Source organism: Oncorhynchus masou, chromosome 15, assembly GCF_036934945.1.
Source record: "Oncorhynchus masou masou isolate Uvic2021 chromosome 15, UVic_Omas_1.1, whole genome shotgun sequence".
NCBI classification, from domain to species: domain Eukaryota; kingdom Metazoa; phylum Chordata; class Actinopteri; order Salmoniformes; family Salmonidae; genus Oncorhynchus; species Oncorhynchus masou.
In genome coordinates, this window is record NC_088226.1 from 16,574,763 (window position 1) to 16,601,117 (window position 26,355).

The 26,355-nt window shown below is 46.7% G+C and overlaps 1 protein-coding gene across 7 annotated transcripts in view; it reads left to right on the forward strand.

The window, feature by feature from the left end:
* The window catches only part of LOC135555763 (rho GTPase-activating protein 23-like), a 117,465-nt gene that overhangs the window by 52,492 nt on the left and 38,618 nt on the right, over positions 1-26,355 (forward strand). For 4 of the 7 annotated variants that reach the window (XM_064988474.1, XM_064988475.1, XM_064988476.1 and 1 more), the window contains exon 1: positions 15,602-16,984. The exons of 2 other annotated variants lie outside the window; for them this stretch is intronic. In XM_064988474.1, coding sequence (XP_064844546.1) covers positions 16,736-16,984 — 249 coding nt within the window. In that variant the 5' untranslated portion in view covers positions 15,602-16,735. Of the gene's footprint in view, positions 1-15,257; positions 15,362-15,601; positions 16,985-26,355 lie in introns of those variants that run through there. One more of the 7 variants, XM_064988479.1, reaches the window with a different exon arrangement.

Below are 26,355 nucleotides of genomic sequence, written 5' to 3' on the forward strand. Positions count from 1 at the left end.
GCTCAAAGTGTGGTGGGTCCTGGAATGGCTTAGTTGGTAGAGCGTTGCGCTTGCAACACCAGCATTGTGGGTTCGGTTTTCCTGGGGCCAACCATACGGAAAACTCTTAAGTTTCTGCTAAATGGCATATATTCTATAATGTCGTGACCCAGAGGTCTTGTTAGTCCCACATTTTCAGTGACCAGAAACAACCCTCCCAGTGTGTCCCATAACTGTCAGGTAGAAGACCTTCCGGTAGTAGTTTTCTGAATGGGAAGTTTGTGTACCACACGGATCAGGGAGGATCCTCCTGGATGAGCAGTAGGCAGTGATAAGCAGTAGGCAGTGAATTACTCTCTGTCCGTGGGACTGATTTCCTCACGGCTAGTGGACCCACTGACCCCAATCAGCATTTCATCCATTGGTCAGGCTCTAACACACACACACACACACACACAGCACTGCTGCAGGACATACTTACATACTGTGCGTGTGCAAACACAGAACATGCTCATACACTTTCTCTCTGTCTCTCTTTCAATTCAAGGGGCTTTATTGGCATGGGAAACATCTGTTAACGTTGCCAAAGCAAGTGAAGTAGATAATATACAAAAGTGAAATAAACAATAACAAGGCAGGCAGGCTGATGAGGTGATAAGGAGGCTGGGCAGAGATAGCGTACTGAGCTGGGCTGGTTGCCTGTGTTAGGGAGGATAGGAGAGCCTTCCAGGAAGGCAGGCAATGTACTCCTCTCTCTCTCTCTTCTCACTTTCTCTCCTCTCCTCTCTCTCTTCTCTTTCTCTCCTCTTCTCTTTCTCTCCTCTCTCTCTTCTCTCTCCTCTCTCTCCTCTCTCTTCTCCCTTCTCTCGCTCTCCCCTCTCTCTCTTCTGTCTCCTCTCTCTCTCTCTGTCTCCTCTCGCTCTCTTCTCTCTCCTCTTTCTCTCCTTTCTCTCTCTTCTCTCCCTCTCCTCTCTCTCGTCTCTCTCTTCTCCCTCTCTCTCTCCTCTCTTTTCTCTCTCTCTCTTTTCTCTCTCTCTCTCTCTCCCTCTCTCTTTCCCTCTCTCCTCTCTCTCTCTCTCTCTCTCTCTCCTTTCTCTCTCCCTTCTCCTTTCTCTCTCTCTCTCTCTCTCTCTCCTCTTCTCTCCCTCTCCTCTCTCTCGTCTCTCTCTTCTCCCTCTCTTTTCCCACTCCTCTCTCTTCCCTCTCTCTCCTCTTTTCTCTCTTCTCTCTTTTCTCTCCTCTCTCTCTCCTTTCTCTCTCCCTCTCTCTCCCTCTCTCTCCTTTCTCTCTCCTTTCTCTCTCCTTTCTATCCTCTCTCCTCTCTTTTCTCTCTCCTCTCCCTTCTCTCGCTCTTCTCTCTCCTCTCTCTCTCTCTCTCTCTCATTTCTCTCTCTCCTCTCCTCTCGCTCTCGCTCTCTTCTCTCTCCTCCTCTCTCTCTGTCTCTCTCTCTTTCTCTATGATTGGACTTACAGAGCCACACTCAAACCGTCGACTTTGATCTCCTCTGTACTGCCTTATTTGGTCATCTCTAAATGCCCACATTTTTCAACTTGATGTCTGTGTTTGTGTAGCCCTGGCAAGTCTCTTCTAAAGGGCTCAGTTGTCACATTCTAAATGGTCTTTTCGGTGGATGTTGTCGACTGTATTCCATCTTTCTCTTCTATTCTCAGTGTTGAGATGTAACTTAGCTTGAATTTTGGAGCTGTACAGTATTCTGTCTGTTTGGCAGACAGAGCTCTTCTAAAACAGACTGAATGCTATGCATCGGACTCTCTCTCTCTCTCTCTCTCTCTCTCTCTCATGCTCTGTTAGAACTGTGTGTCGCACACACATGGTCTTCAATTATTACATTTGAGATGGTGTCAGAGCTAAGGTTACTGTGAGTGAGTGAGTGAAAGTGTGAGAGACCAAATTGAGACACCAAATAATGCACGCAGAGCAGAATTAGGCCGATACCCGCTAATTATCAAAATCCAGAAAAGAGACGTTAATTTCTACAACCACCTAAAAGGAAGCGATTCCCAAACCTTCCATAACAAAGCCATCACCTACAGAGAGATGAACCTGGAGAAGTGTCCCCGAAGCAAGCTGGTCTTGGGGCTCTGTTCACATACACAAACAGACCCCACAGAGCCCCAGGACAGCAACACAATTACACCCAACCAAATCATGAGAAAACAAAAAGATAATTACTTTACACATTGCAAACTAGCATGCTATTTGGCCCTAAACAGAGAGTACACAGTGGCAGAATACCTGACCACTGTGACTGACCCAAACTTAAGGAAAGCTTTGACTATGTACAGACTCAGTGAGCATAGCCTTGCTATTGAGAAAGGCCGCCGTAGACAGACATGGCTCTCGAGAAGGCAGGCTATGTGCACACTGCCCACAAAATGAGGTGGAAACTGAGCTGCACTCCCTAACCTCCTGCCCAATAGATGAACATGTTAGAGAATAGAGGTCGACCGATTATGATTTTTCAACACCGATACCGATAATTGGAGGACCAAAAAAAAGCCAATACCGATTAATCGGCCAATTTAAAAAAAAAATGTATTTGTAATAATGTCAATTACAACAATACTGAATGAACACTTATTAAATTAAAATATAATACATCAATAAAATCAATTTAGCATCAAGTAAATAATGAAACATGTTCAATTTGGTTTAAATAATGCAAAAACAAAGTGTTGGAGAAGAAAGTAAAAGTGCAATATGTGCCATGTAAGAAAGCTAACGTTTAAGTTCCTTGCTCAGAACATGAAAACATATGAAAGCTGGTGGTTCCTTTAACATGATTCTTCAATATTCCAAGGTAAGAAGTTTTAGGTTGTAGTTATTATAGGAATTATAGGACTATTTCCCTCTATACCATTTGTATATCATTAACCTTTGACTATTGGATGTTCTTATAGGCCCTTCAGTATTGCCAGTGTAACAGTATAGCTTCCGTCCCTCTCCTCGCTCCTCCCTGGGCTCGAACCAGCAACACAATGACAACAGCCACCATCGAAGCAGCGTTACCCATGCAGAGCAAGGGGAACAACCACCCCAAGGCTCAGAGTGAGTGACGTTTGAAACGCTATTAGCGCGCGCTAACTAGCTAGCCATTTTACTTCGGTTACACCAGCCTCATCTAGGGAGTTGATAGGCTTGAAGTCATAAACAGCGCAATGCTTGACGCACAACGAAGAGCTGCTGGAAAAACGCACAAAAGTGCTGTTTGAATGAATGTTTACGCGCCTGATTCTGCCTACCACCGCTCAGTCAGATACTTAGATACTTGTATGCTCAGTCAGATAATATGCAACACAGGACACGCTAGATAATATCTAGTAATATCATCAACCATGTGTAGTTAACTAGTGATTATGATTGATTGTTTTTTATAAGATAAGTTTAATGCTATCTAGCAACTTACCTTGGCTTACTGCATTTGCGTAACAGGCAGTCTCCTTGTGGAGTGCAACGAGAGAGAGGCAGGTCATTATTGCATTGGACTAGTTAACTGTAAGGTTGCAAGATTGGATCCCCCGAGCTGACAAGATGAAAATCGGTCATTCTGCCCCTGAACGAGACAGTTAACCCACCGTTCCTAGGGCGCGTCATTGAAAATAAGAATGTGTTCTTAACTGATTTGCCTAGTTAAATAAAGATATATATATATAAAATCGGCAAATCGGCGCCCACAAACAGATTTCCGATTGTTATGAAAACTTTAAATCGGCCCTAATTAATCAGCCATTCCGATTTATCGGTCGACCTCTATTCGAGAGACATATTTCCCTCAGATTACACAGACCACAGATAAACTCCCATATCTACTGGGTGAAATACCACAGTGTGCCATCACAGCAGCAAGATTTGTGACCTGTTGCCACAAGAAAAGGGCAACCAGTGAAGACAAACACCATTGTAAATACAACCCATATTTATGTTTATTTATTTGAACTATTTGCACATTGTTACAACACTGTATATAGCCATAATAAAACATTTTAAATGTCTTTATTCTTTTGGTGTAATGTCAACTGTTAATTCTGCTTTGTTTATTTCACTTTTGTTTATTATCTATTTCACTTGCTTTTGCAATGTAAACATATGTTTCCCATGCCAATAAAGCCCCTTGAATTGAATTGACTTGAGTGTCTTGTATCTGACCTTTGTCTGCTGTGTAGAACATAGACTCTCATGGTATGGAGGGGCATACTGCTCGAGGCACCCGTCTCTCTGAGTCTATGCCAGCCTCCATCTTCTACCCACAGCTAAGCTCTTCTATGGCATGCAGGAAAGGCCACTAACACACAGTGACAGAGGCTAAAGACACAGAATGGCCATCAGGCCTGGCATATGTATCTCATCAAATTACAAATGGAAATATAAGGCAGAGCCTGTGGCATATAGAACCAGCAGGGGGTGTGTGTACTGGTCTAGAACACACACGCACACACGCATGCACGGCTGGCTGGGCTGTACAGCGTTCCTTCTATCAACAGGAAGGAGTGTGCCGCTCTACTGAAGATGAGACGATAGTGAGGACGAGGAGAGGTTATCCTGCCATTTTTCAAAACATACTCAGGGAGAAGGACCTATCTGGGTGTCATCTCTGTGCCAGTGGAGGATAGGGCACGGCTGGATCAGACGCTGGATCAGGGGGGCAGAGCCCCGAATCCTCTGTGTCATCTCTGCATCGCCTTATCCCAGTGTACAGTGTGGGTAGTGGGAGCAGCAGCAGCTCAAGTCCAGACTAGCACAGCGTAGCACGACCACGTTCCTTGTAGTTCTGGTTGCCCTGGTCTCTGCTTTCTTCTCCCTTGGTCTGCTGTGGGGTCTCTTGTGAACGACAATGAAACTCCAGCTCTGAGTTTTGGCAGATATGTTGACGGGTCACTTAATTAGAGAGCGAGGGAACAGAATGTTGAATGGGGAAAAGCCTTGTGAAGAGAAAAGGGCAGCGAGTTGTTCAAGTTTAGTGGTGTGTTCTGTTCTGTTCGTTGGCTGGGTGCTGTGCTGTTGTTGCTGTCCCACACTCCCTAGGAGGTTGTCCTCCACTCCAGCAGAGAGAGAGTTCACTGACTCTTAAGCGCTGATAGAGAGAATGTGTGGACTGGAGCAGTGAATGAAAAACAGAACTGGGAGAGATGGGAGGATTGGATATGGTAGAAAGAGACTGGGAGAGATGGGAGGATTGGATATGGTAGAAAGAGACTGGAGCAGTGAATGAAAAACAGAACTGGGAGAGATGGGAGGATTGGGTATGGTAGAAAGAGACTGGGAGAGATGGGAGGATTGGGTATGGTAGAAAGAGACTGGGAGAGATGGGAGGATTGGGTATGGTAGAAAGAGACTGGGAGAGATGGGAGGATTGGGTATGGTAAAAAGAGACAGAGAGATACAGTTGAAGTCGGAAGTTTACATACACTTAGGTTGGAGTCATTAAAACTCGTTTTTCAACCACTCCACAAATTTCTTGTCCTAACCGACTTACCAAAACTATAGTTTGTTAACATCTACTTTGAGCATGACACAAGCAATTTTTCCAACAATTGTTTACAGACAGATTATTTCATTTGTAATTCACTGTATCACAATTCCAGTGGGTCAGAAGTTTACATACACTAAGTTGACTGTGCCTTTAAACAGCTTGGAAAATTCCAGAAAATGATATCATGGCTTTAGAAGCTTCTGATAGACTAATTAACATCATTTGAGTCAATTGGAGGTGTACATGTGGATGTATTTCAAGGCCTTCCTTCAAACTCAGTGCCTCTTTGCTTGACATCATGGGGAAATCAAAAGAAATCAGCCAAGACCACAAGTCTGGTTCATCCTTGGGAGCATTTTCAAATGCCTGCAGGTAATACGATCATCTGTACAAACAATAGTACGTAAGTATAAACACCACGGGACCACGCAGCTGTCATACCGCTCAGGAACGAGACGCGTTTTGTCTCCTAGAGATGAAAAGTGCAAATCAATCCCAGAACAACAGCAAAGGACCTTGTGAAGATGCTGGAGGAAACCGGTACAAAAGTATCTATATCCACAGTAAACAGAGTCCTATATCGACATGACCTGAAAGGCCGCTCAGAAAGGAAGAAGCCACTGCTCCAAAACCGCCATATAAAAAAGCCAGACTACGGTTTGCAACTGCACATGGGGACAAAGATCGTAGTTTTGGGGGGAAATGTCTATTGGTCTCAAGAAACAAAAATAGAACTGTTTGCCCATTGTGACCATCGTTATATTTGGAGGAAAAGGGGGAGGCTTGCAAGCCGAAGAACACCATCCCAACCGTGAAGCATGGGGGTGCTTTGCTGCAGGAGGGACTTGTGCACTTCACAAAATAGATGGCGTCATGAGGGAGGAAAATCATGTGGATATATTGAAGCAACATCTCAAGACATCAGTCAGGAAGTTAAAACTTGGTTGCAAATGGGTCTTCAAAATGGACAATGACCCCAAGCATACTTCCAAAGTTGTGGCAAAATGGCTTAAAGACAACAAAGTCAAGGTATTGGAGTGGCCATCACAAAGCCCTGACCTCAAACTTCTAGAACATTTTTGGGCAGAACCGAAAAAGCGTGTGCGAGCAAGGAGGCCTACAAACCCGACTCAGTTACACCAGCTCTGTCAGGAGGAATGGGCCAAAATTCACAAAACTTATTGTTGGAAGCTTGCGGAATGCTACTCAAAACGTTTGACCCAAGTTAAACAATTGAAAGGCAATGCTACCAAATACTAATTGAGTGTATGTAAACTTCTGACCCACTGGGAATATGATGAAAGAAATTAAAGCTGAAATAAATAATTATCTCTGATATTTCACATTCTTAAAATAAAGTGGTGATCCTAACTGACCTAAGACGGAGAATTTTTACTAGGATTAAATGTCAGGAATTGTGAAAAACTGAGTTTAAATGTATTTGGCTAAGGTGTATATAAACGTCAACTGTATATGTTAATGAGAGAGTGAGAGAAAGGAGAGTGAGAGGTAACAAATGTGAACATAGGCCTTTTTCCCACCTAGAAACGGTGCTCACACTCACACTCTGCTCACACTGTGTGTATGAGTGTGTGTGTGTGTTGGATATATGTCTTCCTGTGTGTACAGTAATGACAATGAACTCCTCTCCTCCATCTTTCTCCTCCATCATTCTCCTCCAGTCTTTGGATCGTGGTAGGAATGTAAAAGCCATCTGACTTCAAATGGAAACTCCAGTGTGGTGTGATTGACCATCTAACTTGACTGTATTATTAACATTCAGACCCTGCCTGGCTCCGAGTATTATACACTCCATCCATCGGTGCGAGTCCTCCTCCATCTTGGCTCAATGCTGGCTCCATCACGCACCATGCCTTTGGCCCACTGCCCGGTGTGGCTCCGTGCTGAGCCAGGCGGGTCCAGTTTCAGTCTCTGCCCATGCCCCGGAGGGAAACAGAAACATCATCCCCGGCCCAAAGTTATCATTTTCATCTGTTAATTACATAGAGGCTCAGATCGGCTGAATATACTGACAGCCGGGGCCTGAGGGAGGGGCACAGAGGGGGTTGGAGGGGGCACAGAGGGGGTTGGAGGGGGCACAGAGGGGGTTGGAGGGGCACAGAGGGGTTGGAGGGGGCACAGAGGGGGTTGGAGGGGGCACAGAGGGGGTTGGAGGGGGCACAGAGGGGGTTGGAGGGGGCACAGAGGGGGGTTGGAGGGGGCACAGAGGGGGTTGGAGGGGGCACGGCCAGCTGAAACCCTGTGGCTTCCAGAGCTTCACTCTACTTCTGAAAACACACTGGAAAAAAGAGTGAGAGAGAGAGAAAGAAAGAAAGGGGGGGAAAAGGAGGGGGTGGGGGGCTGTGATTGCAGCGGAGGCCAATCGTGATGCTCTGATTGCTCCCAGTGGTTGTGGTTGGGGGGGGGGGAGTAGCTCTCTGCCAGATGTTGTCGTTCCTAAGTTACATGCTACATGGAATACACACAGGGAGATGGATGATAATGTTGGGACATAATCAAGACGAGGTTCTGTACCTGACGAGACCCAGCCGCTGCCTTTCACAGCAACCTTCTGACAGACACTACTAGATGTAGACTCTAGTGGTGGAAGGGTTCTGGAAGAGAATGACCTGTAGACTTATTGATGGGAGAGTCAGTTGGTAGATGTAATGTTATTGATGGTGGTGGGGTGGAGAATTGTCATTGTGCCTGTCACCGTTGCACACTCCCGAGATTGATGTCCTCCAGAGGTGTAGTAGCAAGAAGTGATGTGGATGGTCGTCAGGCGAGATGGGCACAGCGGTGATGGGCAGGGGTTTGCAACGTTGTCGACGGCGACCACAAGAAGAGCAGCTGCTGTACTCAAGTGGAACAACAAGAGCACCGAGAGGAACAGAACGAGAAAAAAAATATATGCTCAGAACATGGGTGTATTTTTAGAGCAGAATAATTTCACAGTTGAGTAAAAACAGGTCAATTTGGACACGTCCCGTCTCGTGCCTTTCCAGTTACCCCTTCATCTCTTAGATGCGATTGTCTCAGTGAACATGACCAAACTCTCCTCATAACCAAAGGCTTCAAATGAGGAACCAGTAGGCTGAAGTGTATCAGTCTCTCTCCACTTAGTGTGTGGTAGTTGTTGGGGAGATGGACAGAGAGAGAGAGACGGAGGGAGGGAGAGAGGGAGGGAGGGAGGGAGAAAAGGAAGAATGAGACAGGAAAGCCCAGGAGGGTTGTAAAGGGAGAATGAAATTCTCATATCATCTCCCCTCTCTTTGTCTCTCTCTGTCTCTCTCTTCTTTCTCTCTCTGTCTGTCTGCATGTGTGTCCTGTCTCTCTGTCTCTCTCTCTGTCTCTCTCTCTGTCTGTCTTTCTGTCTGTCTCTCTGTCTGTCTGCGTGTGTGTCCTGTCTCTGTCTGTCTGCCTGCCTGCCTGCCTGCCTGCCTGCCTGCCTGCGTATATGACTAATGAGAACATGGAGTCAGATTATACGAGCACCAGAACTCCCTTGGTGGCATTGAAGTGCTGCACAGCCAGGGAGAAGTTTGATGTGGCTGGGTCTCTCACCTCAGTCTTCCACCCCCCCACCTCCATCCTCCTTCATGTACCAACAGCTCATACTAGTTAATTATTCATAAACCTAATGATAATGCTCCATGGGGGTGAGACCTGCACACCACGTTTAAGTGCAGTGGGTGTGTCTTAAAGCAGGGGTTTTCTAACTGGGGTCTGTGGCACCCTATGGGTATTTTTTTGAATGCTTGCTGCAACAGAATACCATCGTGCCATTTTTATGTCCGGTATAAGAGAAGTTAGAGGTAGCTTCACGTGCCAATGCTAGCTAGCGTTAGCGCAATGACCGGAAGTCTACAGGAACCGTTAGCAAGCTATCCGACTCTGGGGACGTAGACAAATGACTTCATTGCAAAATTTCAAACTCTCCATGAAATATGGAGGAAAGTACAGTCATCGGAGCTAATTACATGGGGTTTTTTTTCTATATAAAACATTCTTAGGCAGGTAGTCTAAGTGGTCATTTTCTGGATGGAAAAACAGATAGAATACCATCTTAGAGACCAAACAATCAAATTAAATCGAGACAGTCAGGGAGAATTTAAAATTCAGGGCGCATGGCCATAGATGTTGTTATAATGTTTGAACAGAGGAACACAGCATTAGCCATGGCAAAATGCATAGAATTGCAGGAAATTAGCTTTAAAAACTGTAAAATTGTCTCTCAGCTCCATGCCAAACAGTGTAGAATTGCTTGAAATTTGCTTCAGAACTGCTGAATGTTCTTATCTCAATTGAATTTGTTTTCGAAATGGCTTTACTACAGCAACATTTTCTCTACACTGTCAAGATGCCTCTCTAGCTAGTTTAGAGTTTACACTTCCTTTATAAAACTGTCTACCAAATCTATTCATTTTTTAAATGTTGATTACTTCTACTTGCCAATAGCATTCACCTGATGATAAGAAAATATGTGATTTATTTTTTTGCTAACATATGATGGGGGGCCCTGGGTCACTGGTTTGGCTGGGCGGGGGCCCAGGGTCACTGGTTTGGCTGGGTGGGGGCCCTGGGCTAGAACAGTTTGAAAACCCCTGCCATAGGGTGGATGTGTGTCTTCCCAATCAAAGCACACATCCTCCAAGCTCTTCCAACCCCTAGTCCTCATGCAGGCATTTTCCAGTATAGTACAGCCAGTGGAGGAATTCTGACCACACTGAAGACTATACTTAACAAACCCAGCCACAGGATAAATCCATATTTAGGGATATGTGTGTGTGTGTGTGTGTGTGTGATATCTGTCTCATTCTGCTCTCCATCTGCCTGCTACTTCTCCATCTTTTGTTTCTGCTTTACATCTCTCTCTCGATCTCTCGATCGGTCTCTCTCTTCCATTCAAAGGGCTTTATAGGCTTGGGAAACATGTTTACATTGCCAAAGCAAGTGGAATAGGTAATAAACCAAAGTGAAAAAAATATCAGAACTGAACAGCAAACATTACACTCACAAAAGTTTCAAAACGATAGAGACATTTCAAATGTTATATTATGGCTATGTGTACAGTGTTGTAACAATGTGCGAGTAGGGAAATGAAATCAACATAAATATGAGTCGTATTTATAATCTCTATCAACTCTCTTTCTCTCCCTCTCTCGCTCTCTGGCCTGCTAGGTTTCAGGCTGTCTGCCTGACGCATGTATCCCATGTTCCCCTTGGGCATTAGTGGGGTCATGGATGTTCACTGAAGGATATATTGGACACACCCACCTCCTTGTATCCCACTGATATCCACATTCAGCCAATCAGCTCTCTCTGAGTTCTCCACTCAGCCAATCATCTTCCGCTATGTGTCTCACCCCAGTAGTGCCATGTTCCCTGTAATCACTGTATGCACCAATGCGTGCGTGTGGTGGTGTGCGCCTGAATGTGTCATTGCTTGAATCCGGGTCGGATGGATGTGTCTGTGAGAGTGTGGATCAGTCTGGGTTGGCCCAGGTTAGAACTCACATGATCTCACATGGTTCAACTAGAACAGCATGAGGTCACCACACACACACACACACACACACACACACACACACACACACACACACACGTAGAATGCATCCATAACGTGCTGTCTGCGTTCCTGTGGGAAAAGTCGAGGGTCAGGTGGGTCTAATTGGTTTGTTACCCGTCTGTTGGAGAGATGGGGCGTGTTGTGTCAGTCAGACAGTCATGCAGTCAGACAGGGCCAGGCAGGGAGGGACCACCCTGCTCCTCTCAGCTGTGTCGATGGGTTAGAGGTGAGGAGGACGAAGACGTAAGAGTCTTGTTTCCCCAACTCCACCTGCCACTGGCCTCGTACCACTATTTCCTTCTCACAACAGGTGTGACCTCACCCCTGATCTCCCGTCAGAGTACCCTGTCCCAGCCCTAGCCATAACCATTAGAAAGGGAACCTAAAACTGACTGTAGACCAGTGCTTACATTACCTCACACCTTCAGACTAACACCATATTTTCCAAGCACATCCATCCCCTGCACTGAAAGCCCTGTGATGACACAGCCATCCTACTACAGTAAAACTAACTGTGTGTGGGTTTCCACTCTGTTCTCACATCTGCTGTTGAGCTGCATGTTATGTCTGCCCTCTAGTGGCCAGAGAGCTGTAACTGCGCCCTGTGAACTCTCAGTCTTTGGGCCTCTGTGTGTCGTGGATTTGCAGGAGATTAGAGTTCAAATTAACCTGCTTAAAAGAGACCGGTCCTTTTTTATCCATCCACTGCTTTTCATAGGATCCACTGCTGGGAGTAATGGTCCTCTGTCTAGACTGTTCTGCTATCTAATGTTTCCTGGACTGATGGGCGGAGTCCACCAGTTACCCAGCCTCTCTCGTTCTCTCGTTTTCACTGTGCTTACTGTATGTGTCTCTAGCTACACACAGGGAGTTATAGTGACAGTGGAAGGCTGTGTAGAGTGGTGGATTCCTCTGGGCTTGGCCATGACTCTGACCTGGAAACATAGACCTAGAGGAAAACCTCTCAACACACACACACACACACACCTTCATAGCCACCTTGTCCTCAGTGACCCGAGTTTCTTCTTGTTAAACTCTTGTCTCGGTGTCTGTGTTTACTGAAAACATCCCCCTGTTTTGCCCGCATAGTCATTTGTTTGATCTCTTTCACTGACACTGAACGACTCACTCTCTCTCTAACACAGCTCAATGGTTGGGGCGGCAGGGAGGTTAGTGGTTAGAGCTTTGGACTAGTTACCGAAAGGTTGCAAGATCAAATCCCCGAGCTGACAAGGTCGTTCTGCCCCTGAACCCACTGTTCAGAAGGCCATCATTGTAAATAAGAACTTGTTCTTAACTGACTTGCCTAGTTTTTATTAAACACACACACACAGTTGGAGTCCCTTATGTATCTCTCCAGTGGTGGAAAAAGTACCCAATTGTCATATTTGAGTAAAAGTATAGATTCTTTAATAGTGAAAGTCACTCAGTAAAATACTACTAAAAGTATTTGTTTTAAATATACTTATATACAAATTCCTTATATTAAGCAAAGCGGATGGCACCATGTTCTTGTTTTTAAAATGTACGGGTAGCCAGGGGCACACGATTTGTGTTTCGTCAGTCCTCCAGAACAGAGGCAGTAGGGATGACCACGTGTTCTCTTGATAAGTGGGGGAATTTCAAAATTTTACTGTCCTGCTAAGCATTCAAAATGTAACAAGTACTTTGGGTTGTCAGGGGAAATGTATGGAGTAAAAAGTGCAATATTTCTTTAGGAATGTAGTGAAGTAAAAGTTGTCAAAAATGTAAAGTATTTTTACTTAAGTACTTTATACCCCTGCATCTCTCTGATATAGATCCTGCCTGATGTCTTGCTCAGCTAGCTGTGTGTATGAGGGTTGTTTTGGCTGGTGGTTCTCAGTCAGTGAAGAATGGGAGTGGGCCTGCTCTGCTGTTTCCCCATCGGGCTGTTTCCCCATCGGGCTGTTTCCCCATCGGGCTGTGTCCCCATCGGGCTGTGTCCCCATCGGGCTGTGTCTCCATCGGGCTGTGTCTCCATCGGGCTGTGTCTCCATCGGGCTGTGTCTCCATCGGGCTGTCCCCATCGGGCTGTTTCCCCATCGGGCTGTGTCCCCATCGGGCTGTGTCCCCATCGGGCTGTTTCCCCATCGGGCTGTGTCCCCATCGGGCTGTGTCCCCATCGGGCTGTGTCCCCATCGGGCTGTGTCCCCATCGGGCTGTGTCCCCATCGGGCTGTTTCCCCATCGGGCTGTGTCCCCATCGGGCTGTGTTAGTTAATCTACTGGCCGGTGGTGTCGGCGTCACTATGAAGGATATTATCTACCAACTAATCTGTCTGTGAGCAGGCTCTCCCTCCGCTTTCTTTCTCTCACTCTCACTCTCTCTCTCTCTCTCTCTCTCTCGCTCTCTCTCTCTCGCTCTCTCTCTCGCTCTCTCTCGCTCTCTCTCTCTCTCTCTCTCGCTCTCTCTCTCTCTCTCTGGCGCCCATGGCAGGGAGGGCGAAGGTCCGGGGCGGCTGTAGGGTGGGGGCAAGAGGCGAGCAGTGTGGCGTCTCTCCAAAGATTAGCGGCGTGTGCCGTTTGAATCTCACACTCTTTGATTTCAGGACTTCAAGGGCTTTAGGGGCGAATGCGAGGTTACGATGAAGAAAGAAATGAAGACGACGAGCCACAGGCATACAGGTGTTCCCTTTCTCCCGGGATGTTCATGCGCTGGTGGTGTTTAGGCCTCATCCAACCATAACGTAGCAGGAATGTGTACCTGTGCGCCAATCAGCGGCCAGCATGGGTCACTGGTGGCAACGGTGGTATTGTGACAGCGCACGGTGTGTGACTACTTTGTCCTCCGTGTGAACTGTAACTCAACACCTTTTCTCTCTGCTCTTCTGTTGCTTGCTTCTGCTTCTCCTTCTCCTGTTTTTGTAAATATCGTCACAGGTCACTAGAGAGAGGGAGAGACAGTGATCTTTTGTTCCCAATTGGGCTTGTCTGTTGTTGGCAAAACTCTACGGCAAAATTATGAATCTCTCACAATGCTGCACTTGTGATAAGCAGATCGTTTTCATTGATTGAACTAGGTAGGCTCATCGTAGGGGGGTGCCAGCTTATGATGTCATACACACAGTATCCCCTGTCAAGGCCAGTCCCCTTCTGAAGCTTCCATCTGGCTGTGGTCTTTTTCTGAATGGGACGTCCCCCCTGAGTGATCTGCTCCTGGTGTTTCTCCGTCCGGTCCTGGTGTCTCTCCGTCCGGTCCTGGTGTCTCTCTCCGTCCGGTCCTGGTGTCTCTCTCCGTCCGGTCCTGGTGTCTCTCTCCGTCCGGTCCTGGTGTCTCTCTCCGTCCGGTCCTGGTGTCTCTCTCCGTCCGGTCCTGGTGTCTCTCCGTCCGGTCCGGTGTCTCTCTCCGTCCGGTCCTGGTGTCTCTCTCCGTCTCTGTCCGTCCGGTCCTGGTGTCTCTGTCCGTCCGGTCCTGGTGTCTCTGTCCGTCCGGTCCTGGTGTCTCTCTCCGTCCGGTCCTGGTGTCTCTCTCCGTCCGGTCCTGGTGTCTCTCTCCGTCCGGTCCTGGTGTCTCTCCGTCCGGTCCTGGTGTCTCTCCGTCCGGTCCTGGTGTCTCTCCGTCCGGTCCTGGGCGGGTTCTGCTTGAAGGTCTGTCAGAACCCAAACCTCCGGTCTGACCACAGGCTGAACACAACCCCTCACGGTCACAGCCCACAGTCACAGCACAGCCCACAGCCTATAAGATTTGAGTCTTCATGAGAGCATAATTACACCCCAGCAGTGTATTTATACACGTGTGTGACTCTATGGACCACGTGTGTGTCTGTGTGTGGAAGGAGCATTCCCTTTTGTGTAGTGTGTTTGTGTACAGTTTGTACGTCTGCACATGTTGTATTGTGTGGGTGTTTATCACAGGAGGTTGGTGGCACCTTAATTGGGGAGGACAGGTGGTAATGGTATCAAATACATCAAACATGGTTTCCATGCGTTTGATACCATTCCATTCACTCCGTTCCAGCCGTCATTATGAGCCGTCCTCCCCCTCACCAGCCTCCACTGATGTTTATTGTATTTCAACATACACTAGGTGAGCCTGCAAAGTGTATTTTCTGTGTGTGTCTGGAGAGCACGGTGTGTGTGTGTGTGTGTTTTAGAGAGTGTGTGTACCATGTGTGTGTTCCGTTGTTGTGGTCGTGTTGATGCTTGCCCTACTGTATGGCAGCAGGTGAAACCAGTCTAACCTCACCTGTAACAGGTCTATGTAGTGAGTTTCTACAGAGAGGATCAGGGCATGAAGCTGTAGCTTTGTCAGACTCACCATGGTCACCTGCCTGCAACTCAGGACCCCTGGAGGTTTGGTGAGAACTCTGCTGTGTGTGTCACTGTTTGTTTTAGTGTTTGTGTGTGAATTCATGACTTAGTGTGGGGGGGGGCAGTGTCAAATTGATGTCCAATTGCAGCTGTTTTATTCTGTTGCGCTCTGTCTCTTTTCTTTGTGTTTGAAATCTGACTTTTTTTTGAGGGGGCCCCTGAGTGGAGGAGGGGTGGAAGTTGAGTGCTGGCATCATAGCTGTGTCACTGTGTCTGTGTCTCTTTCACACATACACAAGCGCCACTAAACTCCCTGTACACACACAGGGCAGGACAGAGCCACAGGGACCTGCTGTTGGATTTAGGCAGACCACATCACCAGCCTACAGTTAAACTCCATCCGGACTTCAAGAGTGGAGCACAGTGTCGGGGCCCGGCCCTCAGTGTTCACAGTGTACATGTTGGATGTGTGTGTGTGTGTGTCTGTTTTTGGCTCTCTCAAAGTGGAATTTGCGTGACAGATTGGAATGACCGTGGAGTGAGGGATCACATGGAGCAGAGTGCAGACAGGAGGGACCAGAGGAGGGAGAGCGTGAACGAGGGACAGAGACGGAGCGAAGGATGAATTGGTAGAAGTGAAGCCGGACAGCGAGCTGGAGGCTGACAGAAGGAGGGGGAAAAAAAGAGATTCGGGAAGAGAGAGACAGGGAGGGCGGGAAAGAGAGAGAGCGAGAGGAGAAGGGAGGACAGAGGAGACAGAGGAGCCAGCCCTCTAGCTGTGACAGTTTGTGTGTTAGGTTGGGTTGACAGACACTGGCTTTCTGTCCTGCTGAACACCACTGGACAGGACACTGCTGTGCTGGGAGAGGAGAGGCACTGTCAGTTAGTCTGTCAGTCGCTCTGTCAGTCAGTCAGTCTTTCTGTCTGTAGGGAAACTAGTCCTCTCTGCTACCACTCTGGCGTACATCTGCTCTCCAGGACGTCTTTAATATAATTTCAGGGCCTAGGACGCCTCACCACGGCATGCGCGCACCCCCCCAGCGTGCGTGTGTGTGCCTTGGAAAGCTCCTTCACGTCCTTGGAGGTCAGGAGTTTGAGACTGTGATGTGGAACTAAAGGCATGTATCTGGGGACGTGCCAGCATCAGGATGGAGAGGAACACCGAGGAGAACAGGGGTCTAGACTGAACTGAGTTGGTTGGAACTATTGGGATTTTCTTTTTCTTTTCAGGGATGATCTTGGTCCATCTGAAGAGCTACTCAGCCCTCTTGGCTTCTGCTTTCACTGATTGGTTCATCTCAATGGAAGTATGACTTGGCCAGAGAGGATGTAGGGTGTTACAGTGACACCTGCGTAATTTACTGGAAAATAGCGTGTTTGTGCGATAGTGTCAAGACTTTGCCTCCTCCTGTGTGTGGCCCATGTTGGCATCGGGTCGGCCCGTGTTGGGTAATCTCTGTGCCCCCATGCCTGCGGCTATGCCCCCTTACCCTGCTCTACCAACTAGGTCAGAGTGGTGCTTCCAGAATCCCATAGGAGTGGACTGTAGTGCCGCCGAGCCTCGCTGTATCTGGTTGGCAGTGCTGCGTGGTGCCCCCTTGCCCTCGCCCCCCACCATGAGGCCAGTCCCGGTCGGCAGCCGTGCCCAGCAACATTCTCACCAGCCCAGGGTAAGGACTGTGCCCAGTGCCCACCACACCCCTGCAAGGTTGAGGTTTGTGGGTCTACCTCAGAATCTCAGTTGAGGTATCCATATAGTTATGTGGAACTGGTGTTTTGCAAATTGTGCAGTGTGTATGCTAGTTTGTGTGTTAGCGCGATAGAGCTTCTCCTCACGTGTTTTTCTCTGTCGGTCACAGGAGGTTGGTGGCACCGTAATTGGGGAGGACGGGCTCGGGGTAATGGCTGGAACGCAATGAGTGGTTTCCATGTGTTTGATGCCATTCCATTCGCTCCGCCCTCCCCTCAGCAGCCTCCACTGGTTTGTATGTGGCAGTGTGATGCTGAATGTGAGCGACAATAATGCAGTAATCATTAAGCATCAGCTATAGCTGTGTTGTCCTCTTTAGAGGGGGTTGTGCCATATTGACTGTTTCCCCCTGGAGGGGCGTTACTAATTAGTGAGTTAAGGCAGATGAAGGGGCTTGTTATGTGGCAGTTTGGGGGGGGGGGGTTGGACGGTCAATGCGCCCTCCAGGCCTGCAGAAATCAGGGCATCTCTCATCCATGTGCACTCAGTGTGTGTGTGTGTGTGTGTGTGTTGAAGCGCAGTGTGTGTTTGCTTTCTCTCTCTGTCTCTCTCTCAGACATGCAGTTGAGAAATGGCGGCTTGGGGGATGTGGGCAGGCAGGGGAAAGAGCAGCCAGGGCCTGGCTATAGTATACAGGCTATAGTATACAGGCTATAGTATACAGGCTATAGTATACAGGCTATAGTATACAGGCTATAGTATACAGGCTATAGTATACAGGCTATAGTATACAGGCTATAGTATACAGGCTATAGTATACAGGCTATAGTATACAGGCTATAGTATACAGGCTATAGTATACAGACTATAGTATACAGGCTATAGTATACAGGCTATAGTATACAGGCTATAGTATACAGACTATAGTATACAGGCTATAGTATACAGGCTATAGTATACAGGCTATAGTATACAGGCTATAGTATACAGGCTATAGTATACAGGCTATAGTATACAGGCTATAGTATACAGGCTATAGTATACAGACTATAGTATACAGACACAGCTGGAGTAAACACACTGTCTGTGTACAGTATTGGCCTCTCGCAGTAATGTGTACAGCATCAGTCCTGGAATCTCAGCCTGCTCCCTCTGTAATTGTGTTGACCAGGATAGTAACACCAGTAATGTGTACAGCATCAGTCCTGGAATCTCAGCCTGACCTAACCCTCTGTAATTGTGTTGACCAGGATAGTAACACCAGTAATGTGTACAGCATCAGCATCAGTCCTGGAATCTCAGCCTGCTCCCTCTGTAATTGTGTTGACCAGGATAGTAACACCAGTAATGTGTACAGCATCAGTCCTGGAATCTCAGCCTGCTCCCTCTGTAATTGTGTTGACCAGGATAGTAACACCAGTAATGTGTACAGCATCAGTCCTGGAATCTCAGCCTGCTCCCTCTGTAATTGTGTTGTAACACCAGGATAGTAACACCAGTAATGTGTACAGCATCAGTCCTGGAATCTCAGCCTGCTCCCTCTGTAATTGTGTTGACCAGGATAGTAACACCAGTAATGTGTACAGCATCAGTCCTGGAATCTCAGCCTGCTCCCTCTGTAATTGTGTTGACCAGGATCAGCCTGCTCCCTCTGTAACACCAGTAATGTGTACAGCATCAGTCCTGGAATCTCAGCCTGCTCCCTCTGTAATTGTGTTGACCAGGATAGTAACACCAGTAATGTGTACAGCATCAGTCCTGGAATCTCAGCCTGCTCCCTCTGTAATTGTGTTGACCAGGATAGTAACACCAGTAATGTGTACAGCATCAGTCCTGGAATCTCAGCCTGCTCCCTCTGTAATTGTGTTGACCAGGATAGTAACACCAGTAATGCCAGTAATGTGCATCAGTCCTGGAATCTGGAATCTCAGCCTGCTCCCTCTGTAATTGTGTTGACCAGGATAGTAACACCAGTAATGTGTACAGCATCAGTCCTGGAATCTCAGCCTGCTCCCTCTGTAATTGTGTTGACCAGGATAGTAACACCAGTAATGTGTACAGCATCAGTCCTGGAATCTCAGCCTGCTCCCTCTGTAATTGTGTTGACCAGGATAGTAACACCAGTAATGTGTACAGCATCAGTCCTGGAATCTCAGCCTGCTCCCTCTGTAATGTTGTTGACCAGGATAGTAACACCAGTAATGTGTACAGCATCAGTCCTGGAATCTCAGCCTGCTCCCTCTGTAATTGTGTTGACCAGGATAGTAACACCAGTAATGTGTACAGCATCAGTCCTGGAATCTCAGCCTGCTCCCTCTGTAATTGTGTTGACCAGGATAGTAACACCAGTAATGTGTACAGCATCAGTCCTGGAATCTCAGCCTGCTCCCTGTGTAATTGTGTTGACCAGGATAGTAACACCAGTAATGTGTACAGCATCAGTCCTGGAATCTCTCAGTATCTCTCTCTGATGGGACTAGACACATTTTGATCCATCCAGTAGCCTGATAGACTTTACTGTTGCCTGTATGGCACTGAGTGTAGGTTTTAAGGAGAGTTTGGGTTATTATGGCAAGGATCTGTGGATGTATACTGAACAAAAATATAAATGCAGCATGCAACAATTTACAGTTCACTTGGAAGCCAGGCCCAGCCAATCAGAATACGTTTTCCCCCACAAAATGGCTTTATTACGGACATGTAGATTAAAAGCTCAGGTTCGACAATTTCATTGGTTAGACAAACAATAAGAGGATAATTATGCAGATAGTAATGTAGTGCTAGCCTCGGCACTCCAGTACTACCTATTTCCCCCATGGGGTGTAGGTTAGAGACCGTTTTGGGGAGGGTGGGTGAGGGGGTATGTGTTACTGGAGATTCATATTCAGCAGAGTTGCTCGAGGAGAAAACCCTGTTTAACTGATGTGACATCAACTGACTTGATCTGACAGAGGGCTCAGACAGGTTCTTGAGCAAACACACACACACACACACACACACACACACACACACAGAGAGAAAGACAGCGGAATTCAGGCGGTTGTGTAAAAGACAGAGACGTTATTGTTGAAGCTGTGCATCAGGTTTGCTGAATGACTGTTTATACTCGATTGTGAAATACTGTATGTGTTTAAAAGGCTGCCATGGTGCGGCTGGCCTTTTCAACTGTACCGACACACAGTCAGATGTCGGCTGTCATGCTAGTTTGAACTAGGATGTATTCCGGCTTGGAGAGGAGCCGGAGTAGAGACAATGATACAGGTGGGAGGGCCTTTGATACACAGTAGCTAGGGCCCTGGGTTTTTCCTGATCTGACCAGGAAGAACTATTGAACCGTAAAGTAGCAGTGCTTGTCACTTCTTCAGTTTGTATCCCTTTCTCTTCTCCCGTCCCCCATCCACCCATCCGTCCCCCATCCACCCATCCGTCCCCATCCACCCATCCGTCCCCCATCCGTCCCCCATCCATCCCCCATCCACCCATCCGTCCCCCATCCGTCCCCCATCCACCCATCCGTCCCCCATCCACCCATCCGTCCCCCATCCACCCACCCATCTGTCCCCCATCCATCCCCATCCATCTGTCCCCCATCCGTCCCCCATCCACCCATCCGTCCCCCATCATCCGTCCCCCATCCACCCATCCGTCCCCATCCATCCCCCATCCGTCCCCATCCACCCATCCGTCCCCCATCCACCCATCCGTCACCCATCCATCCCCATCCGTCCCCCATCCACCCATCCGTCCCCCATCCACCCATCCCCCATCCACCCATCTGTCCCCCATCCATCCCCATCCATCTGTCCCCCATCCACCCATCCGTCCCCCATCCACCCATCTGTCCCCCATCCACCCATCCGTCCCCATCCATCCCCCATCCGTCCCCCATCCACCCATCCGTCCCCCATCCACCCATCTGTCCCCCATCCACCCATCCATCCAGCTCTCAGACCAGTGCTACGGAGAGACAGTGGGTCTCTGGATTAAAAGCGTGTCAGCGTTTGTAAACCTCTGTAAAGCCCAACTTTTCAAACGGGATGCAGCTCTCAACTGTTTGAAAGACCATTGTTCCCCCAGTTTGTGTGTGTGTGTGTGTGTGTGTGTGTGTCTTTCAGGCATTCCTTTTCTTCACCATCATTTGCAACCACTGAACTAATATAGCTTAACAATCACTTCCTAACTATCATCGTTAGACTGGAGATGTACTGCCTGATATGAATGTTAGAGTAGTGGTGAGATGGACACCTGTCTGCTGCCCACCCCAATAGCATATAGTCTAGAGGTCGACCGATTTATGATTTTTTCAACGCCGATACCGTTTATTGGAGGACCAAAAAAAGCCAATACCGATTAATCGGCCAATTAAAAAAAATATATGTATTTGTAATAATGTCAATTACAACAATACTGAATGAACACTTATTTTAACTTAATATAATACATCAATAAAATCAAATTAGCCTCAAATAAATAATGAAACATGTTCAATTTGGTTTAAATAATACAAAAACAAAGTGTTGGAGAAGAAAGTAAAAGTGCAATATGTGCCATGTAAGAAAGCTTACGTTTAAGTTCCTTGCTCAGAACATGAGAACATATGAAAGCTGGTGGTTCCTTTTAAAATGAGTCTTCAATATTCCCAGGTAAGAAGTTTTAGGTTGTAGTTATTTTTGGAATTATAGGACTATTTGTCTCTATACAATTTGTATTTCATTAACCTTTGACTATTGGATGTTCTTATAGGCACTTTAGTATTGCCAGTGAAACAGTATAGCTTCCGTCCCTCTCCTCGCTCCTACCTGGGCTCGAACCAGCAACACAACGACAACAGCCACCCTCGAAGCAGCATTACCCATGCAGAGCAAGGGGAATAACTACTCCAAGTCTCAGAGCGAGTGACGTTTGAAATGCTATTAGCGCGCACCCCGCTAACTAGCTAGCCATTTCACATCGGTTACACCAACATAATCTCGGGAGTTGATATGCTTGAAGTCATAAACAGCAGAGCTGCTGGCAAAATGCACGAAAGTGCTGTTTCAATGAATGCTTACGAGCCTGCTGCTGCCTACCACCGCTCAGTCAGCCTGCTAATTCAAATCATAGACTTAGTTATAACATAATAACACACAGAAATACGAGCCTTAGGTCATTAATATGGTCGAATCCGGAAACTATCATCTCAAAAACAATACGTTTTTTCTTTCAGTGAAATACGGAACCGTTCCGTATTTTATCTAACGGGTGGCATCCATAAGTGTAAATATTCCTGTTACATTGCACAACCTTCAATGTTATGTCATAATTACGTAAAATTCTGGCAAATTAGGCGGCCCAAACTGTTGCATATACACTGACTCTGCGTGCAATGAACACAATTTCACCTGGTTAATATTGACTGCTAACCTGGATTTCATTTAGCTAAATATGCAGGTTTAAAAATATATACTTCTGTGTATTGATTTTAAGAAAGGCATTGATGTTTATGGTTAGGTACACATTGGAGCAATGATACACACTGCATCGATTATATGCAACGCAGGACACGCTAGATAAACTAGTAATATCATCAATCATGTGTAGTTAACTAGTGATTATGATTGATTGAATGTTTTTTATAAGATAAGTTTAATGCTAGCTAGCAACTTACCTTGGCTTACTGCATTCGCGTAACAGGCAGGCTCCTCGTGGAGTGCAATGTATTCAGGTGGTTAGAGCGTTGGACTAGTTAACTGTAAGGTTGTAAGATTGAATCCCCCGAGCTGACAAGGTAAGTCGTTCTGCCCCTGAACGAGGCAGTTAACCCACCGTTCCCAGGCTGTCATTGAAAATAAGAATGTGTTCTTAACTGACTTGCCTAGTTAAATAAAGATGAAATAAAGGTGTAAAAAAAATAATAATAATCGGCCAAATCGGTGTCCAAATATACCGATTTTCGATTGTCATGAAAACTTGAAATCGGCCCTAATTAATCGGCCATTCCGATTAATCGGTCGACCTCTAATATAGACGAATAGGAATGATGGGAAATATTGTGTATGGTTTCCTGGTGGCCCCACATGGCATTTTAATAGTTGTTCTCATTATGGTGCCTGTAGATGCGCTTATTATCCTAATTAATGGCATGTGGCAGGGCTCCGTATTGTGTCATTTGTGTATCATGATTAGCCTATTCATGTGAGCTTGTCCTAGAATCACTGCTATGTAACTACGGCTGTACACACCATTTCTATTCATATACTGTCCATACTGTCTTTACATACCACTATATGTATGTACAGTATATTTATATACATACGTATATATTTATATGCCGGTCTCTGACATTGCTCGTTCTGATATATCTTAATTTCTTTCTTTTATTTTTCTGGATTATGTGTATATTGTTGTATTATTGCACTGTCGTTGCTAGAAACACAAGCGTGTTCGCTGCACCTGCCTATCTGTGTACGCGAGCAATACACTTTGATTTGATTTGAGAGATCTAGGCAGATGTCAGAGAAGTGCCAAATGTTCCCCTTTTGGATTGGCTAGACTAGAGAAAGGTTTCCTCATCTAGGAGGCTGGTGAGAGAGTGGCCATGGAAAGACTATTAGATATAGCCTGAATACAGTCAGGTTTTACATAAGCTGACAGACAGATGTAAGTTTAATCAATGATGCTAGACCTCATGTCTGGAGTGTAACCTAGAGGCTGGAGTGTAACCTACTGTAGTTAGATGGAGACTTGTTGTGGGGGTGTTTAGTGGAGAATAGTCAGGCAGTCACAGACGTCACCCACACACTCAGGGTCAGGCAGGCAGGCTGACATGCAGTGGGAATCGTCTCTGGCCCAGAGCTCCAGTCTCTGTGTGTTTGGGGTAATCACAGGGTTTGGTATTCTCAGCGCCGGGAGGGGCTGTGCGGTCGAAACCAGCGTGCTGGAACCTGTCTCGCACTTGGCCCAGCCTGCTCTCGCTCCTGCCCTCTCCACTTGCTCCTTCCCTCTCTCTATCATTCTCTCCTTCCATCGCTCTCCTCACCCCCTCCTTGCCAGTCCCCGTCAGTGTGTGTTTCAACATGCCTCAAACCAACCGCTCCCTCTGGAATTCCCTCTGTCTCTTTCTTTCTCTCTTCATATCTTAAGCCTACTCTTTCATTTTCACTCTCTTTATTTTCCTCCCTTCTCTTCCCTCCCCCTCACTATCATGCATCTCTCATTTAAACTTTCTCCCTTATGATTCTCATGCCTCTCATCTCTCATCTGTTTATGACATGTGGGAGAGTTGCCTGGGCATTGTGAAACGGTGAGAACAAGGTTACATCATCACCTGTATGGAGAGCTGTGCATCGAGCAGGAAAGAGGAGAGGAGGACAAAGAGAGGATGTGTTGTAATGGTCACTCCAGCTGGATCATATGGCAAGAATGTATATGTGGGGATGGTGGAAGGGAGGAGAGGGGAGAGCGGTAGAATGGGAGGGAGCACAAACCCCCAACCCCCTGGGGTTTTGTATTTATAGGTGCTCTGTATGCCTGGTTATCCCTCCTCTACGGTACCACACTTCCTGTCCCCAGACTTCCACTTCCTGTTGTTGAGCGGACCGGGTGATTGGCCCTGCGAGGTCAGAGTAGTGTGGAGGGGGGAAGGGGCACAGGAAGTGAAATATAGGGTTTGTGTTGGGGGTTAACCCCTTACACACGTGGGAACTAACCTATTGTAACGGTTTTCTTCTGTTGAAGGAGAGGCGGACCAAAATGCAGCGTGGTTGAAGTTCATGTTTTTTAATAAGACAACTAAACATGAACATAATACAAAACAACAAACGTGGAAAACCGAAACAGCCCTATCTGGTGCAACAAACACAGAGACAGGAACAATCACCCACAAAAACCCAACACCAAACAGGCTACCTAAATATGGTTCCCAATCAGAGACAATGGCTAACACCTGCCTCTGATTGAGAACCATATCAGGCCAAACATAGAAATAGACAAACTAGACATGTAACATAGAATGCCCACTCAGATCACAAACAAAACATAGAAACATACAAAGCAAACTATGGTCAGGGTGTGACACCTATATGGATAGGGCTGAATTTAAATGTTTTTTTTACAGAAGAAATATGGAAAGCATATCCATAACCATGGTAGCAATTCAAAGGGAACCATTTGGAGATTATGGGGAAATGATTAGACCAGAGGTGAGGACAGTTCATCTGACACAAAACTGAATCCAAACATTACACTATTGATATTATGTACGTTTTGCTTTTACTATACTTTTTGACGCATTTGTTTACAACAAAATCTGAAAATACTCTGAATACATTCAGGAACATGATAAGAACATTTCCTGGAAAATGTGGGGTAGATGCAACATAAGACATAAAAAGAGTGAGAGGACTGACTGGTGTCTCCAAGTGGCCAAACACCTCTCCAAAGTGTGCACAGTTCCTAAGTCGTTTCAATGCACTTTATGACTCAAAGAAGAGTCTTCAACTATAAGGTGCTTTTTCGAGCTCTCCTAGCTGTGCCGTTGAGGAACTAGAGCACACTTGTAGTTGTTTTGGTTGGAACACAACCCTGCATCCCCGCCATCACACAATTACCGTTGTTGTTTACGCAATCCAAAAACGGTCCATTTATAAATCCCCACTTGTATGACGTCAAAGCAGTATTTATTATAACTTTCAACTTCTCATCTTTCAAAATACGTTGAGTCCTCTTCATTTACAGCACTTCCCTCATTCCGACAACGACACATTTGCGCCAGAGTTGCCCAATTAGTGGGAGAGATGGGGCCAACTTCATCACCAGGTGCTCAGGTTCAGAACGGATGTCAGTCAAAACCCTTAAAGTGCTGTCGAAGTGGAGACCCTGAGCTCTGATGTCATCTATTGCATGTTATGGTGCAGCCACTGCGTTCCAATTTAGGCACTTGTCAGTGTCCAAATCTGCCATTTTCAACACGCATACTGGTACGAGTATGAAGGGCTACAGCCAGCTGGGGGCCAGCCGTGCTCACCACTCACCTACTAGCATTAAAACCAATGGCACACACACACACACACACACACACACACACACACACACACACACACCACACACTCAGAGTGGAGAGTCAGGAGGAGAGACACCGGTACTGTTAAGTAACTGTACTTCCATAGAGAAGAGTCCATAGGTGTAGGCTCATTTACGCTTAGGAAGGTTATCCCTGTTTGGTCAGGTGGTTGTGTTTGAATAGCATATGTGGGTTGGAGCAGCAGCATCAGGGTGTTAGATCTCACGTGTATCTGTCATGTTTGTTATTTGCCTTCTTTGGGGAAAATGAGTGGAACTCTACTCAGGCTCACCCTGACCCTTTCACACCAC